The sequence below is a fragment of the Anomalospiza imberbis genome, unplaced genomic scaffold (assembly GCF_031753505.1).
Source record: "Anomalospiza imberbis isolate Cuckoo-Finch-1a 21T00152 unplaced genomic scaffold, ASM3175350v1 scaffold_439, whole genome shotgun sequence".
NCBI lineage: Eukaryota > Metazoa > Chordata > Aves > Passeriformes > Viduidae > Anomalospiza > Anomalospiza imberbis.
The window spans coordinates 31567-43792 of record NW_027100048.1 but is presented as its reverse complement, the minus strand read 5'-3'; the positions used below and the strand labels follow the sequence as shown (position 1 = coordinate 43792).

General features: G+C 63.1%; 2 protein-coding genes across 2 annotated transcripts; both read left to right on the top strand.

Annotated features, from left to right (window-relative positions):
• The first annotated feature begins 913 nt into the window (after nucleotides 1-913).
• On the top strand, nucleotides 914-4776 carry PYM1 (PYM homolog 1, exon junction complex associated factor). Its single transcript, XM_068178450.1, has 4 exons — nucleotides 914-992; nucleotides 2222-2315; nucleotides 3522-3772; nucleotides 4358-4776. Exons 1-4 carry the CDS (start codon nucleotides 962-964, stop codon nucleotides 4621-4623), a joined length of 642 nt encoding a protein of 213 aa, XP_068034551.1. The 5' UTR covers nucleotides 914-961; the 3' UTR covers nucleotides 4624-4776.
• A 3326-nt stretch (nucleotides 4777-8102) lies between these two features.
• On the top strand, nucleotides 8103-11568 carry DNAJC14 (DnaJ heat shock protein family (Hsp40) member C14). The gene is made up of 6 exons (XM_068178455.1): nucleotides 8103-9044; nucleotides 9134-9240; nucleotides 9321-9440; nucleotides 10385-10545; nucleotides 10868-10970; nucleotides 11288-11568. The coding sequence occupies exons 1-6, from the start codon at nucleotides 8118-8120 to the stop codon at nucleotides 11481-11483; spliced, it is 1614 nt and encodes a 537-aa protein (XP_068034556.1). The 5' UTR covers nucleotides 8103-8117; the 3' UTR covers nucleotides 11484-11568.
• Nucleotides 11569-12226: the final 658 nt, after the last annotated feature.

Below are 12226 nucleotides of genomic sequence, written 5' to 3'. Positions count from 1 at the left end.
TTCCATATCTGTCCATGGCCACGCCCCTTCCTGTGACCACACCCACAATTTCCTTATATTACAACAACCACGCCCCTTAATTTACATAGAGCCAATCATTTGTTTTGGCCACGCCCTCTAATGTCCATATTTGTAAATGACCACACCCATTTTGGGACCATGCCCGTAATTTCCACATAAAGCAATGGCCACACCCCCCAATTTCCATATTTGGGGAAAATCCATTAAACCACACCCCTTAATTTCCATATAAGCAAATGACCATGCCTCCAATTTTAATATTAATTAAGCTCATGCTCCTCTTGGCCACACCCTCTAATCTCCATATCATCCAATGACCACGCACCCTTTTCCATGGTAAAGACAATGATTGCCCCTGACCACGCCCCCTAATTTCCATATAGCTTATATGATCATGCATAAATTTGGACCATGTGACTCCCATTCTAAACAATGACCACGCCCCCTCATTTCCATAGTAATTAAAGTTTATTTCAGCATTTGGCCATGACCCAATTTCAATAATGGTGACCACACCTCTTAATTTCCATATTAATTATCATCCTCACTATTTGACCACGCCCATGAGTTTGTACATCACCGCGTGACCACGCCCTCTAATTTGCATATCAATTAAAGTCCGTGTCCTCATTTTGGCCATGCCCTCTGATTTACATGCCCAACAATGGCCACGCCTCCTCATCTGCCACATAATTTGCATTCATTATTTGACCACGCCCCTTATTTTCCATATTATTTAAATGTCCATCATTGTCACACCCACTAATTTCCTAATCAACATATTGCCATGCCCTCTAATTACCATACAGGCCAAGCCCCGCCCTCTAATTTTCATATCCCACGTGTGGCCACACCTCCACCCTAAAGGCCACGCCCCCCGCGCCGCCGCGCCGCCGCCTTTACGTCACTTCCGGGGCGGCCCCGCGGCGCGCGCGCAAAGATGGCGACGCCCTATGTGACGGACGAGACCGGTGAGCGCGGGGGGGCCCCGCGGCCTGCGGGGGGCTCCGGGACCCCCCGGGGGCTGCCCCGACCCCCTCGGGACCCCCGGGACCCCCCCGGACCCGCGCGGGGCTCCCGGGGACGGGAAGGGCCCAAGGCGGGGCGGGACCCCCGTGAGGGGCCTGCGGGGGGCGGGGGCGCGGTTTTTGGGGAGGGGTCTCGGAGCGCTCCGTGAGGGGTTGGGGGTCTCCGTGAGCGGTTCTGGGGTCGCTGAGAGGGGGTTGGATTTGAGGAGGGGTCCCGGGACCGCCTTGAGGGATCGGTGGGGGTCCTGGGGTATATTTGGGGAGGGGTCCTGGAGGTCCCCGTGAGGATTTGGGGGGTCTGGGAGGGGTTTTGGCGTCTCTGGGGGGGGGGGTGGATTTGGGGAGGGGTCCAGGGACCCTTGTGAGGGGCCTGGGAGGGCCTGGGATTTTGGGGGGGGGGGGGCTCGGAGTGTTTTTAGGGGTGTCCTGGAGATATCCGTGAGGGGTTTTGGATTTGAGGGGGGGTCCCGGGACACCCGTGAGGGGCCGGGGGGGGGGCGAGGTTTTTAGGGAGGGGTCCCGGAGGTCTCCGTGAGGGTTTGGGGTCCCCAGGAGAGCTCTGGGGTCTCCGTGAGGATTTGGGGTCCCCAGGAGAGCTCTGGGGTCTCCGTGAGGGTTTTGGGGTCTCTGAGGGGGGGTTGGGCTTGGGGGGTCCCCAGGAATGTCCCCGAGCCCCTCTGGGGGTCCTGGCAGGGCCTTTGGGGTGTCCCTGGTACCCAGCGTGTCCCCAGGGTGTCCCCAGGGTGTCCCCCCGGTGTCTGTGGGGGTGTCCCCAGGGTGTCCCCAGGGTGTCCCCCCGTGGTGTGGGGGTGTTCCCGGGGTGTCCCCTTGTCCCCCCGTGGCTGTGGGGGTGTCCCCCTTTCCCCAGGGTCTCCCAGGGTGTCCCCTCCTGTCCGCGGGTGTCCCCGTGGTGTCCCCAAATCCCTGTGGTGTCTGTGGGGCTGTCCCTGCTGTCCCCAGGCTGTCCCCACAGTGTCCCCCTGTCCCCACAATGTCCCTGCTGTCCCCAGGCTGTCCCCAGGTGTCCCCAGGTGTCCCCACAGTGTCCCCAGGCTGTCCCTGCTGTCCCCAGGTGTCCCCACAGTGTCCCCAGGCTGTCCCCAGACTGTCCCCAGGCTGTCCCTGCTGTCCCCCTGTCCCCAGGTGTCCCCACAGTGTCCCCCTGTCCCCAGGCAGGTACATCCCGTCCACGCAGCGGCCGGACGGGACCTGGCGGAAGCAGCGCCGGGTCAAGGAGGGCTACGTGCCCCAGGAGGAGGTGCCCGTGTGAGTGGGGGGTCCTGGGGGTCCCCGGGCTGTGGGGAGGGGTCCTGGGGGTCTCCAGGGGTGTCCCCGGGCTGTGGGGAGGGCTTCTGGGGTCCCCAGGGGTGTCCCCGGGCTGTGGGGAGGGGTCCAGGGGTCTCCTGGGGGGTCCTGGGGGTCCCCGGGCTGTGGGGAGGGGTCCTGGGGTCCCCAGGGGGGTCCTGGGGGTCCCCAGGCTGTGGGGAGGGGTCCTGGGGTCCCCAGGGGGGTCCTGGGGGTCCCCGGGCTGTGGGGAGGGGTCCTGGGGTCCCCAGGGGGGTCCTGGGGGTCCCCAGGCTGTGGGGAGGGGTCCTGGGGTCCCCAGGGGGGTCCTGGGGGTCCCCGGGCTGTGGGGAGGGGTCCTGGGGTCCCCAGGGGGGTCCTGGGGGTCCCCAGGCTGTGGGGAGGGGTCCTGGGGTCCCCAGGGGTCTCCTGGGGGGTCCTGGGAGTCCCCAGGCTGTGGGGAGGGGTCGAGTCCCACCCAGGCCTGGTTCGGGGTCCTCGCTGGGTCCCCCAAACCCCTCCTGTCCCCCCTCAGACCCCTCTTGTCCCCCCTAAACCCCTCAAATTCCCTCCAGAACCCCCCCAAACTCCTCCTGTGCCCCCAAACCCCTCACATCACCTCCTGTCTCTCCCAAATCCCTCGTGTCCCCCCCAGACCCCTCCAGAACCCTCCCAAATTCCCCCTGGACCCCCTCAGACCCCTCCTGTCCCCTCAAATCCCCTCCTGGACCCCCCCAAACCCCTCCAGGACCCCCCAAAACTCCTCCTGTCTCCCGCAAACCCCCCCAGGACCCCCCCAAAACTCCTCCTGTCCCCCCCAAACCCCTCCAGCCCCCCCCCAAACTCCTCCTGTTCCCCCCAAACCCCTCCAGGACCCCCCCAAACTCCTCCTGTCCCCCCCCAAACCCCTCCAGGACCCCCCAAAACTCCTCCTGTCTCCCCCCAAACCCCTCCAGGACCCCCCAAAACTCCTCCTGTCTCCCCCCAAACCCCTCCAGGACCCCCCAAAACTCCTCCTGTCTCCCCCAAACCCCTCCAGGACCCCCCCAAACTCCTCCTGTCTCCCCCAAACCCCTCCAGGACTCCCCAAAACTCCTCCTGTCCCCCCCCAAACCCCTCCAGGACCCCCCAAAACCCCCTGACCTTTTTTTTCCCCCTAATTTTATTCCCTCCTCCCCCCCACCACAGCTACGAGAACAAATACGTGAAATTCTTCCGGAGCAAACCCGAACTGCCGCCGGGTTTAAACCCCGAGCCCACCCCTTCCCCACCGAGCCGAGGGACCCCCGGGCGGCCCGAGGGCAGCGACCCCTCCCCAGCTTTATCCAAAAGCGCCCGCAGGAACCTGAAACGCAAAGAGAAGAGGAAACAGCAGCAGGAAAAGGATCGGGAAAACGGCGGGGACGGACTGAGCCAGGCGCTGGAAAAAATCGGGCTGGGAGGAGGAGGAGGAGGAGGAGGAGGAGGGACAGCGGGGGAGAAGGGAGGGGAGGAAACCGCGGCAAATCCTGGGAATTCCGGCAAGAATTCCAGCGTGAATTCCAGCAAGAATCCCGCGAATTCCAGCAAGAATCCCGGCGAGAATCCCGGGGATAATTCCGGGGTTAATTCGGGGAGCGACGCCGGGAATAATTCCAGGGATAATGCCGGGAGTAACGGCAGGAAGAATTCGGAGAGTAATTCGGGGAAGAATTCCGGGAAAAATTCGGGGAGCAACAGCGGGAATAATGCCGGGAGGAATTCGGGCAATAATTCCGGGAATAACGCGGGGAAAAATATGGGGAGTAACAGCGGGAGCAGCTCGGGGGATAACTCCGGGAAGAATTCGGGGAAGAATTTGGGGAGTAACGGCGGGAGCAGCTCCGGGGATAACTCCGGGAAGAATTCGGGGAAGAATTCGGGGAAGAATTCGGGGAAGAATTTGGGGAGTAACGGCGGGAGCAGCTCCGGCGATAACTCCGGGAAGAATTCGGGGAAGAATTCGGGGAGTAACGGTGGGAGCAGCTCGGGGGATAACTCCGGGAAGAATTCGGGGAAGAATTCGGGGAGTAACGGCGGGAGCAGCTCCGGCGATAACTCCGGGCAGAATTCGGGGCAGCGCGGCGGCAGCGAGGAGCGGGGCCGGCGCATGAAGAGCCTGCGGAAGAAGCTGCGGCAGGTGGAGGAGCTGCGGCGGCGGCTGGAGGACGGCGCGGTGCCGCAGCCCAGCCCCGAGCAGCTGCAGAAGCTGGCGCGGAGGAGAGCGCTGGAGGAGGAGCTGCGGGCGCTCGAGATGGAGCTGGACTCGTAACCGGCGCCCCTGCGGCTGCGGCCTTGCGCTGGGCTTCGGGGTTCGTTTCGGGGTTTTTTGGGGTTCGTTTCGGAGGTGTTTTTGGGGGTTTTGGTTGGTTTTGTAAAGGTTTTTTTGGATTTATTGCTGGGGTTTTTTTGCGGGTTTTTTAATTTGGTTTATTTTTGGTTATTTTATTTTATTTTACTTTCTTTTATTTTACTTTCTTTTATTTTACTTTCTTTTATTTTACTTTCTTTTATTTTATTCTGTTTTGCTTTCTTTGCTTTCTTCTATTTCATTCTGTTTTACTTTTTTTATTTTATTTTAATCGGTTTTACTTTATTTTGTTTTGCTTTATTCTGTTTCACTGTATTTGCTTTATTTTATTTTATTTCACTTTATTTTATTGTCTTTCACATTATCTTATTCTCTTTTACTTTATTTGTTTTATTTCATTTCATTTCCCCTTATTTCATTTTATTTTGTTTTATTTTGTTTTATTTAATTTCATTTTGTTTTACTTTGTTTTATTTCTTTCATTTCATTTTGTTTTACTTTGTTTTATTTCTTTCATTTCATTTTGTTTTACTTTTTTTGTTTTGTTCTGACCTTTTTCTTTTTTTTCTTTTTATTTTACTGAGTTTTTTGCTTTTATTTTAATTTCTTTTTTCCATTTTTATTTTAATTTTTAATTTTATTTTTATTTTGCTTTTGTGTTGATTTTTTCTTTTATTTCGTTTTATTTTACTGATTTCTTTATTTTCAGTTTGGTTTTGTTTTATTTTTTTGGGTTTTTTTATTGGGGTGTAATCCTTTTTAATTATTTCAAATTCTTTTTTTTTTTTTTTTCCTCAATTTTTCCCCTTTTTTTCCCTAATTTTATTTTAATTTTTTTGCGTTCGGGTCCTTCATCCTGAATTCACTCCCGCTTTTAATGGGATGTAAAAATGGGGTGAAAGCACAAGAAAAGGGGCCGTGCCCCCTCCCCTCTGCCGCCCCCGCTTCCCCTTCTTTGCCTTTTTTTGCTTCGGTTTTTCCCAACTCGGAGGAATAAAAGAGCAGCGACCCAGCGGGGCCGGATGGCTGGGGGAACTGGGAGCACTGGGAGAGACCCCAAACTGGGGGAAGAGACCCCGAACTGGGAGAACTGGGAGAGACCCCGAACTGGGGGAACTGGGAGCACTGGGAGAGACCCCGAACTGGGAGAGACCCCGAACTGGGGGAACTGGGAGAGACCCCGAACTGGGGGAACTGGGAGCACTGGGAGAGACCCCGAACTGGGGGAAGAGACCCCGAACTGGGAGAACTGGGAGAGACCCCAAACTGGGGGAACTGGGAGCACTGGGAGAGACCCCGAACTGGGAGAGACCCCGAACTGGGGGAACTGGGAGAGACCCCGAACTGGGAGAGACCCCGAACTGGGGGAATTGGGAGAGACCCCGAACTGGGGGAACTGGGGGAACTGGGAGAGACCCCGAACTGGGAGAGACCCCGAACTGGGAGCACTGGGAGAGACCCTGAACTGGGAGAGACCCCGAACTGGGGGAACTGGGAGAGACCCCGAACTGGGGGAACTGGGGGAACTGGGAGAGACCCCGAACTGGGAGAACTGGGGGAACTGGGAGAGACCCCGAACTGGGGGAACTAGGAGAGACCCCGAACTGGGGGAACTGGGAGCACTGGGAGAGACCCCGAACTGGGAGAGACCCCGAACTGGGGGAACTGGGAGAGACCCCGAACTGGGAGAACTGGGGGAACTGGGAGAGACCCCGAACTGGGAGAGACCCCGAACTGGGGGAACTGGGAGAGACCCCGAACTGGGAGAACTGGGGGAACTGGGAGAGACCCCAAACTGGGGGAACTGGGAGAGACCCCGAACTGGGAGAGACCCCGAACTGGGGGAACTGGGAGAGACCCCAAACTGGGGGAACTGGGAGCACTGGGAGAGACCCCAAACTGGGGGAACTGGGAGAGACCCCAAACTGGGGGAACTGGGAGAGACCCCGAACTGGGGGAACTGGGAGAGACCCCGAACTGGGGGAACTGGGAGCACTGGGAGAGACCCCGAACTGGGAGAGACCCCGAACTGGGGGAACTGGGGGCACTGGGAGAGACCCCGAACTGGGAGCACTGGGAGAGACCCGGAACTGGGGGAACTGGGAGAGACCCCGAACTGGGAGAGACCCCGAACTGGGAGAACTGGGAGAGACCCGGAACTGGGAGGGGCACGGGAGAGACCCCGAACTGGGAGAGACCCCGAACTGGGAGAACTGGGAGAGACCCCGAACTGGGGGAACTGGGAGCACTGGGAGAGACCCCAAACTGGGGGAACTGGGAGCACTGGGAGAGACCCCAAACTGGGGGAACTGGGAGAGACCCCGAACTGGGAGAACTGGGAGAGACCCCGAACTGGGGGGACTGGGAGCACTGGGAGAGACCCCGAACTGGGGGAACTGGGAGCACTGGGAGAGACCCCAAACTGGGGGAACTGGGGGAACTGGGAGAGACCCCGAACTGGGAGAGACCCCAAACTGGGGGAACTGGGAGAGACCCCGAACTGGGAGAGACCCCGAACTGGGGGAATTGGGAGAGACCCCGAACTGGGGGAACTGGGAGAAACCCGGAACTGGGAGGGGCACGGGAGAGACCCCGAACTGGGAGCGTTGGGGGGGGCCACTGGGAGCACTGGGAAGGGGCACCGGGTCCCACCGCGGTGACGGGACGGCGGCGTTGCCCCTTTAAGAAACGTTACCCCTTTAAGGGGCGTGCCTCTATCCAAATAAGGGGCGTGACTATGCAGATTAAAGGGTGCTGCCGTAAGGGGCGTGGTCATGTCCATTTAGGGACCAGCTCGTGCGGGTGAGGGGGCGTGGCCATTGCCTTTTAAGGAGGGGCCTCGTGACGCGACCGCGTGCTGTCCCAGCCCGGAAGTGGGCGTGGCTAACGCGGCGGCGGGCGGAAAGCGGAAGTGCGGCCGTGAGGGGACCCGGGGGGGGGCGGCGGCGCGACCCCCCCCCCCCCCCCGTCGGTACCGGAGTGGTGAGTCCCGAAGCCCCCCGAACCCTCGCTGTACCGGCGTGGTGAGTCCCGAACCCTCCCGGTACCGGGGCTCTGAGAGCCGGTCCGAGCGTCCGGGGCTCCCGGGCCGGTTTCGGGGGTCCCGGTTCCATTCGGGGAGGGGTCAGGGGGTCCCCGGGACCGGATTTCGGGGTTCCCGGGGCTGTTCCGGGAGTCCCGGGTCTAGTCAGGGAATCCCGAGCTCGGTTCGGGGGTCCCGGGTCCGTTCTGGGCTCACCGGGGTCCATTCAGGGGGTCCCGGGCTCGGTTCGGGGGTCCCGGGGCCGTTCTGGGCTCACCGGGGTCCATTCAGGGGGTCCCGGGCTCGGTTCGGGGGTCCCTCCGGGGCTCCCCGCGGTGTCCCGTGGCCGTGCCGGGGGTGCTGACGCCGCTGTCCCCGCTCTGTCCCCGCTGTCCCCTTGTCCCAGGGATGGCCGTGACCTAACCCCGGGGCGATGGAGCGGCCCCGGTACCGGGACGCGGCCGGGGGCGGCCCCGGGGGGAGCGGGCACGGGGGGGGCTCCAGCGCCGCCTGGAACGGGACCTGCGGCCACCCCCCCGCTGCCACCAGCGCCACCGGCAGCGGCACGGCGGGCGGCGGCGACGACGGCAGCGGCGAGCGCGACCCTCCTGTCCCCGGTCCCAGTGGCGTCCCCGGTCCCGGTGGCGTCCCCGGTTCCTGGAGTGTCCCCGGCCCCGGGAGTGTCCCCGGTCCCGGGAGTGTCCCCGGCCCCGGTGGCGTCCCCGTTCCCGGTGGCGTCCCCGGTTCCTGGAGTGTCCCCGGTCCCGGGAGTGTCCCCGGCCCTGAGGATGTCCCCCCCCCCGGCAGTGTCCCCCCGCCCGGGGGTCGCTGCGGCTGCCGGGGGCCCCCGGCCGCTCCCCCGAGCCCCTCCCGGGACCTCCCGTGCAGCCTCGGCTGCCGCCACCGGGGACCCCCGGAGGACGGCGGCGACACCCGCGGGGCGCGGCGGCGACCGCGACAACGCCGCGAGGAGCACGGCGAGCAGCTCGGCGACCCCGGCAGGGGACACCGGGGGTCCCTGCGGGCGGCCCGGGCGGGGGTCGCGCTGTGCCTGCGCCTGCTCGGGGCTCTCCTGGCGCTGCTCTTCCTCCTCCTCCTCCTCCTCCTCGGGGGGCTCCGCTCCTTCCTCCGCGGCGCCTCCGCGGCGCTCGGCCGCTCCCGGGAGCTGCTGGGCGAGTGGCTGCGGCGGCGGGCGAGCCACGCCGCTGTCGCCGGAGGCGGCGGCCAGGAGGAGGTGACACGTTTGGTGGCCATGGCCGAGGTGGCCGAGGAGGAGCTGGACCCGTTCCGGGTGCTCGGGGTGGAGCCCACGGCCAGCGACACCGAGCTGCGGCGGGCGTACCGGCGGCTGGCGGTGCTGGTGAGCGTCGGGGACATCCCGGGGGGTCGGGGACACCCTGGGGACACCCTGGGGACACGGCGGCAGCGCTGAGGGCCGTGCCTTGGCAGGTGCACCCCGACAAGAGCCGTGACCCCCGGGCAGAGGCAGCGTTCAAGGTGCTGCGGGCGGGCTGGGAGCGGGTGAGCAGCCCCGAGAGGCGGCGCGAGTACCAGGCGTGAGTTTGGGGTGTGAATCCCAGATTTTCGGGGTGTCCATCGCGTATTTTGGGTCGTGATTCCCATTTTTTGGCTGCAGGAAGCAGCTGGCGCAGGGGGAGCTGGCGCGGGCGCTGGGCGCGTTCCTGGGCCGGCTGCAGGAGGAGCTCAGGGACGCCATGGACGCCATGGGCTGCACCCGCTGCGGGGGACGCCACAGGTGGGGACAGCGTGGGGACACCGGGGACTGCAGGGACACTGGGGACACCGAGGACAGCGGGGACACCAGGGACTGCAGGGACAGCGGGGACACCAGGAACACCGGGGATAGTGGGGACACCGGGGACATTGAGGACAGCGGGGACACCGGGGACACCAGGGACACCGGGGACTGCAGGACAGCGGGGACACCGAGGACACCAGGGACAGCGGGACAGTGGGGACACCGAGGACAGCAGGGACAGTGGGGACACCGAGGACACCAGGGACTGCAGGGACACCGGGGACACCAGGGACAGCAGAACAGTGGGGACACCAGGGACTGCAGGGACAGCGGGGACACCAGGGACAGCGGGGACAGTGGGGACACCGAGGACACCAGGGACAGCGGGGACACCACAGGGAGACCAGGGACTGTGGGGACACCGTGGGGACACTGTGGGGACAGTGGAGACAGTGGGGACACTGCAGGGACAGTGGGGACAGCACTGGGGGGACATCGTGTCCTGGGGGGCTTGTGGGGGGTGACATGTCCCCAGGGCTTGGGGTGGCATCCTGTCCTGGGGGTCTCACCGTGCTGCTGTGTCCCTGGGGGTGGCACAGTGTCCCCAATGTCCCCAATGTTCTCAATGTCCCTGGCACTGTCACAGTGCCCCCACTGTCCCTGGGGTGTCACAGTGTCCCCAGTGTCCCTGTGTCCCTGGGGGTGTCACAGTGTCCCCATGTCCCCAATGTCTCCAGTGTCCCCGGGGTGTCAGAGTGTCCCTGTGTCCCTGGAGGTGTCAGAGTGTCCCTGTGTCCCTGGGGTGTCACAGTGTCCCTGGGGGTGTCACAGTGTCCCCATGTCCCCGTGTCCCTGGGGTGTCACAGTGTCCCTGGGGGTGTCACAGTGTCCCCATGTCCCCGTGTCCCTGGGGGTGTCACAGTGTCCCCATGTCCCCGCAGGCGGTTCCAGCTGGACAGGGACCCGCGCGGTGGCCGGTACTGTGGCACGTGCGGGGGGTGGCACGCGGCCGAAGAGGGTGACCTGTGGGCAGAGTCCAGCCTGCTCGGCCTCAAGGTCACCTACCTGGCCCGCATGGACGGCCACATCTACGACGTCACCGGTGAGGGACACCTGGCAGGGGACACGGAGCACGGACACACCGGGGGTGACACATCCCAGGGGGTGACACATCCCAGGGAGGCCCTGGGGACACCATGACCAGGGGACACCGCGACCAGGTCTTTGGTGTCACCATGGCCAGGGGCCACCATGCCCAGGTCACTCTGGGGTCACCATGGCCAGGGGTCACCATGCCCACCCCAGGTCACTCTGGGGTCACCATGGCCAGGGGTCACCATGCCCACCCCAGGTCACTCTGGGGTCACCATGCCCACCCCAGGGTCTCTGGTGTCACCGTGACCGTGTCCCCTGTGTGTCCCCAGAGTGGGCGGGCTGCCAGTGCGTGGCCATCTCCCCGGACAGCCACCGTGTCCCCTACCACCTGTCCTTCGGCACCAGGACGGCCACGCCGGCCGGCCGCCAGCGGTCAGTCCTGGGGACGGGGGGGTCCTGGGGGGTCCTGGGGGGTCCTGGGGGGTCCTGGGGCTGGACACCAGCGGTCAGTCCTGGGGACGGGGGGTCCTGGGGGGTCCTGGGGCTGGACACCAGCGGTCAGTCCTGGGGACGGGGGGTCCTGGGGGGTCCTGGGGGGTCCTGGGGGGTCCTGGGGCTGGACACCAGCGGTCAGTCCTGGGGGAGGAGGTTCCGAGGGTGCCCGGTGTGGCAGCCAGGTGTGCCCAGGTACATCCAGCTGTGCCCGGGGGGTGCCCAGCTGTGCCCCAACCCCTTTTCTCTCCCCCCAGGGCCCCCCCCAAGGGCAGCCCCCCCTCCCCCAGCGCCCTCCAGGATTTCCTGGCCCGCGTTTTCCAGGGGGGCCCGGGGGAGGCCGGGGGGCCTGCGGGACCCCCCCAGGGACCCCCCCAGGCCCAGGGGGGCCCCCCCAGGGGGGACACGAAGCACAAGAGGAGGAAGAAGGGGCGGCGGCCACTGCCGCGCTGAGGAGACCCCCGACCCCCCCCCCCCAAAAAAAAAGGGCTTGGAATAAAAAAAATCTATTTTTTTTTTTCTTTAATTTATGTAATTTTTTTAAAAAAAGAAAATCAAGTGGTGGTTTTTGTATTGAAAAATTATAAAAGGGGGGGTGTGAAAATAGGGGTTGATTTGGGGGTCCCCAAGGCCCCCCGGCCTCACCAGACCTTGGGGCTTTGCGCCGCCGTGGCCGCGCCACTTCCGGCCCGCGCCGGAAAGATAATGACATCACTGGCGCCGCAATGGGCGCCGCCATGTTGAAGGGTGCTGTGAGGCCTCAGGGTGCGGCGCCATCTTGAGTGTGGGCAGGGCGGCGCTTCAGGTGCCGTTACCGGGGCTGTGGCGGGTCCGGAGCGGCCGGGACGCACCCGCGGGGCGGGGACGTGTCCGGTTACTCCGGGAGACACGGCCTGGCCACTCCCATCATGGTGGCTGCCCACACGCATCACGGTGGATGGACACACCCATCATGGCGGCCCCAATCCATCATGGCGGCCGCCACATCCATCATGGCGGCCGCCACATCCATCATGGCGGCCGCCACATCCATCATGGCGGTGCTCACACCCCCATCATGGCGGCCGCCACGCCCAAAAGAGAGGTTTATTTGAATTCTTCCACTTAGTTTAATTATTTGAGTTACTTTAATGGTAATAAGAGGCAGTTGTGGCTCAGGAGCTGCGGGAGGCACGGGCTGTTCTGGAGGCTTGACG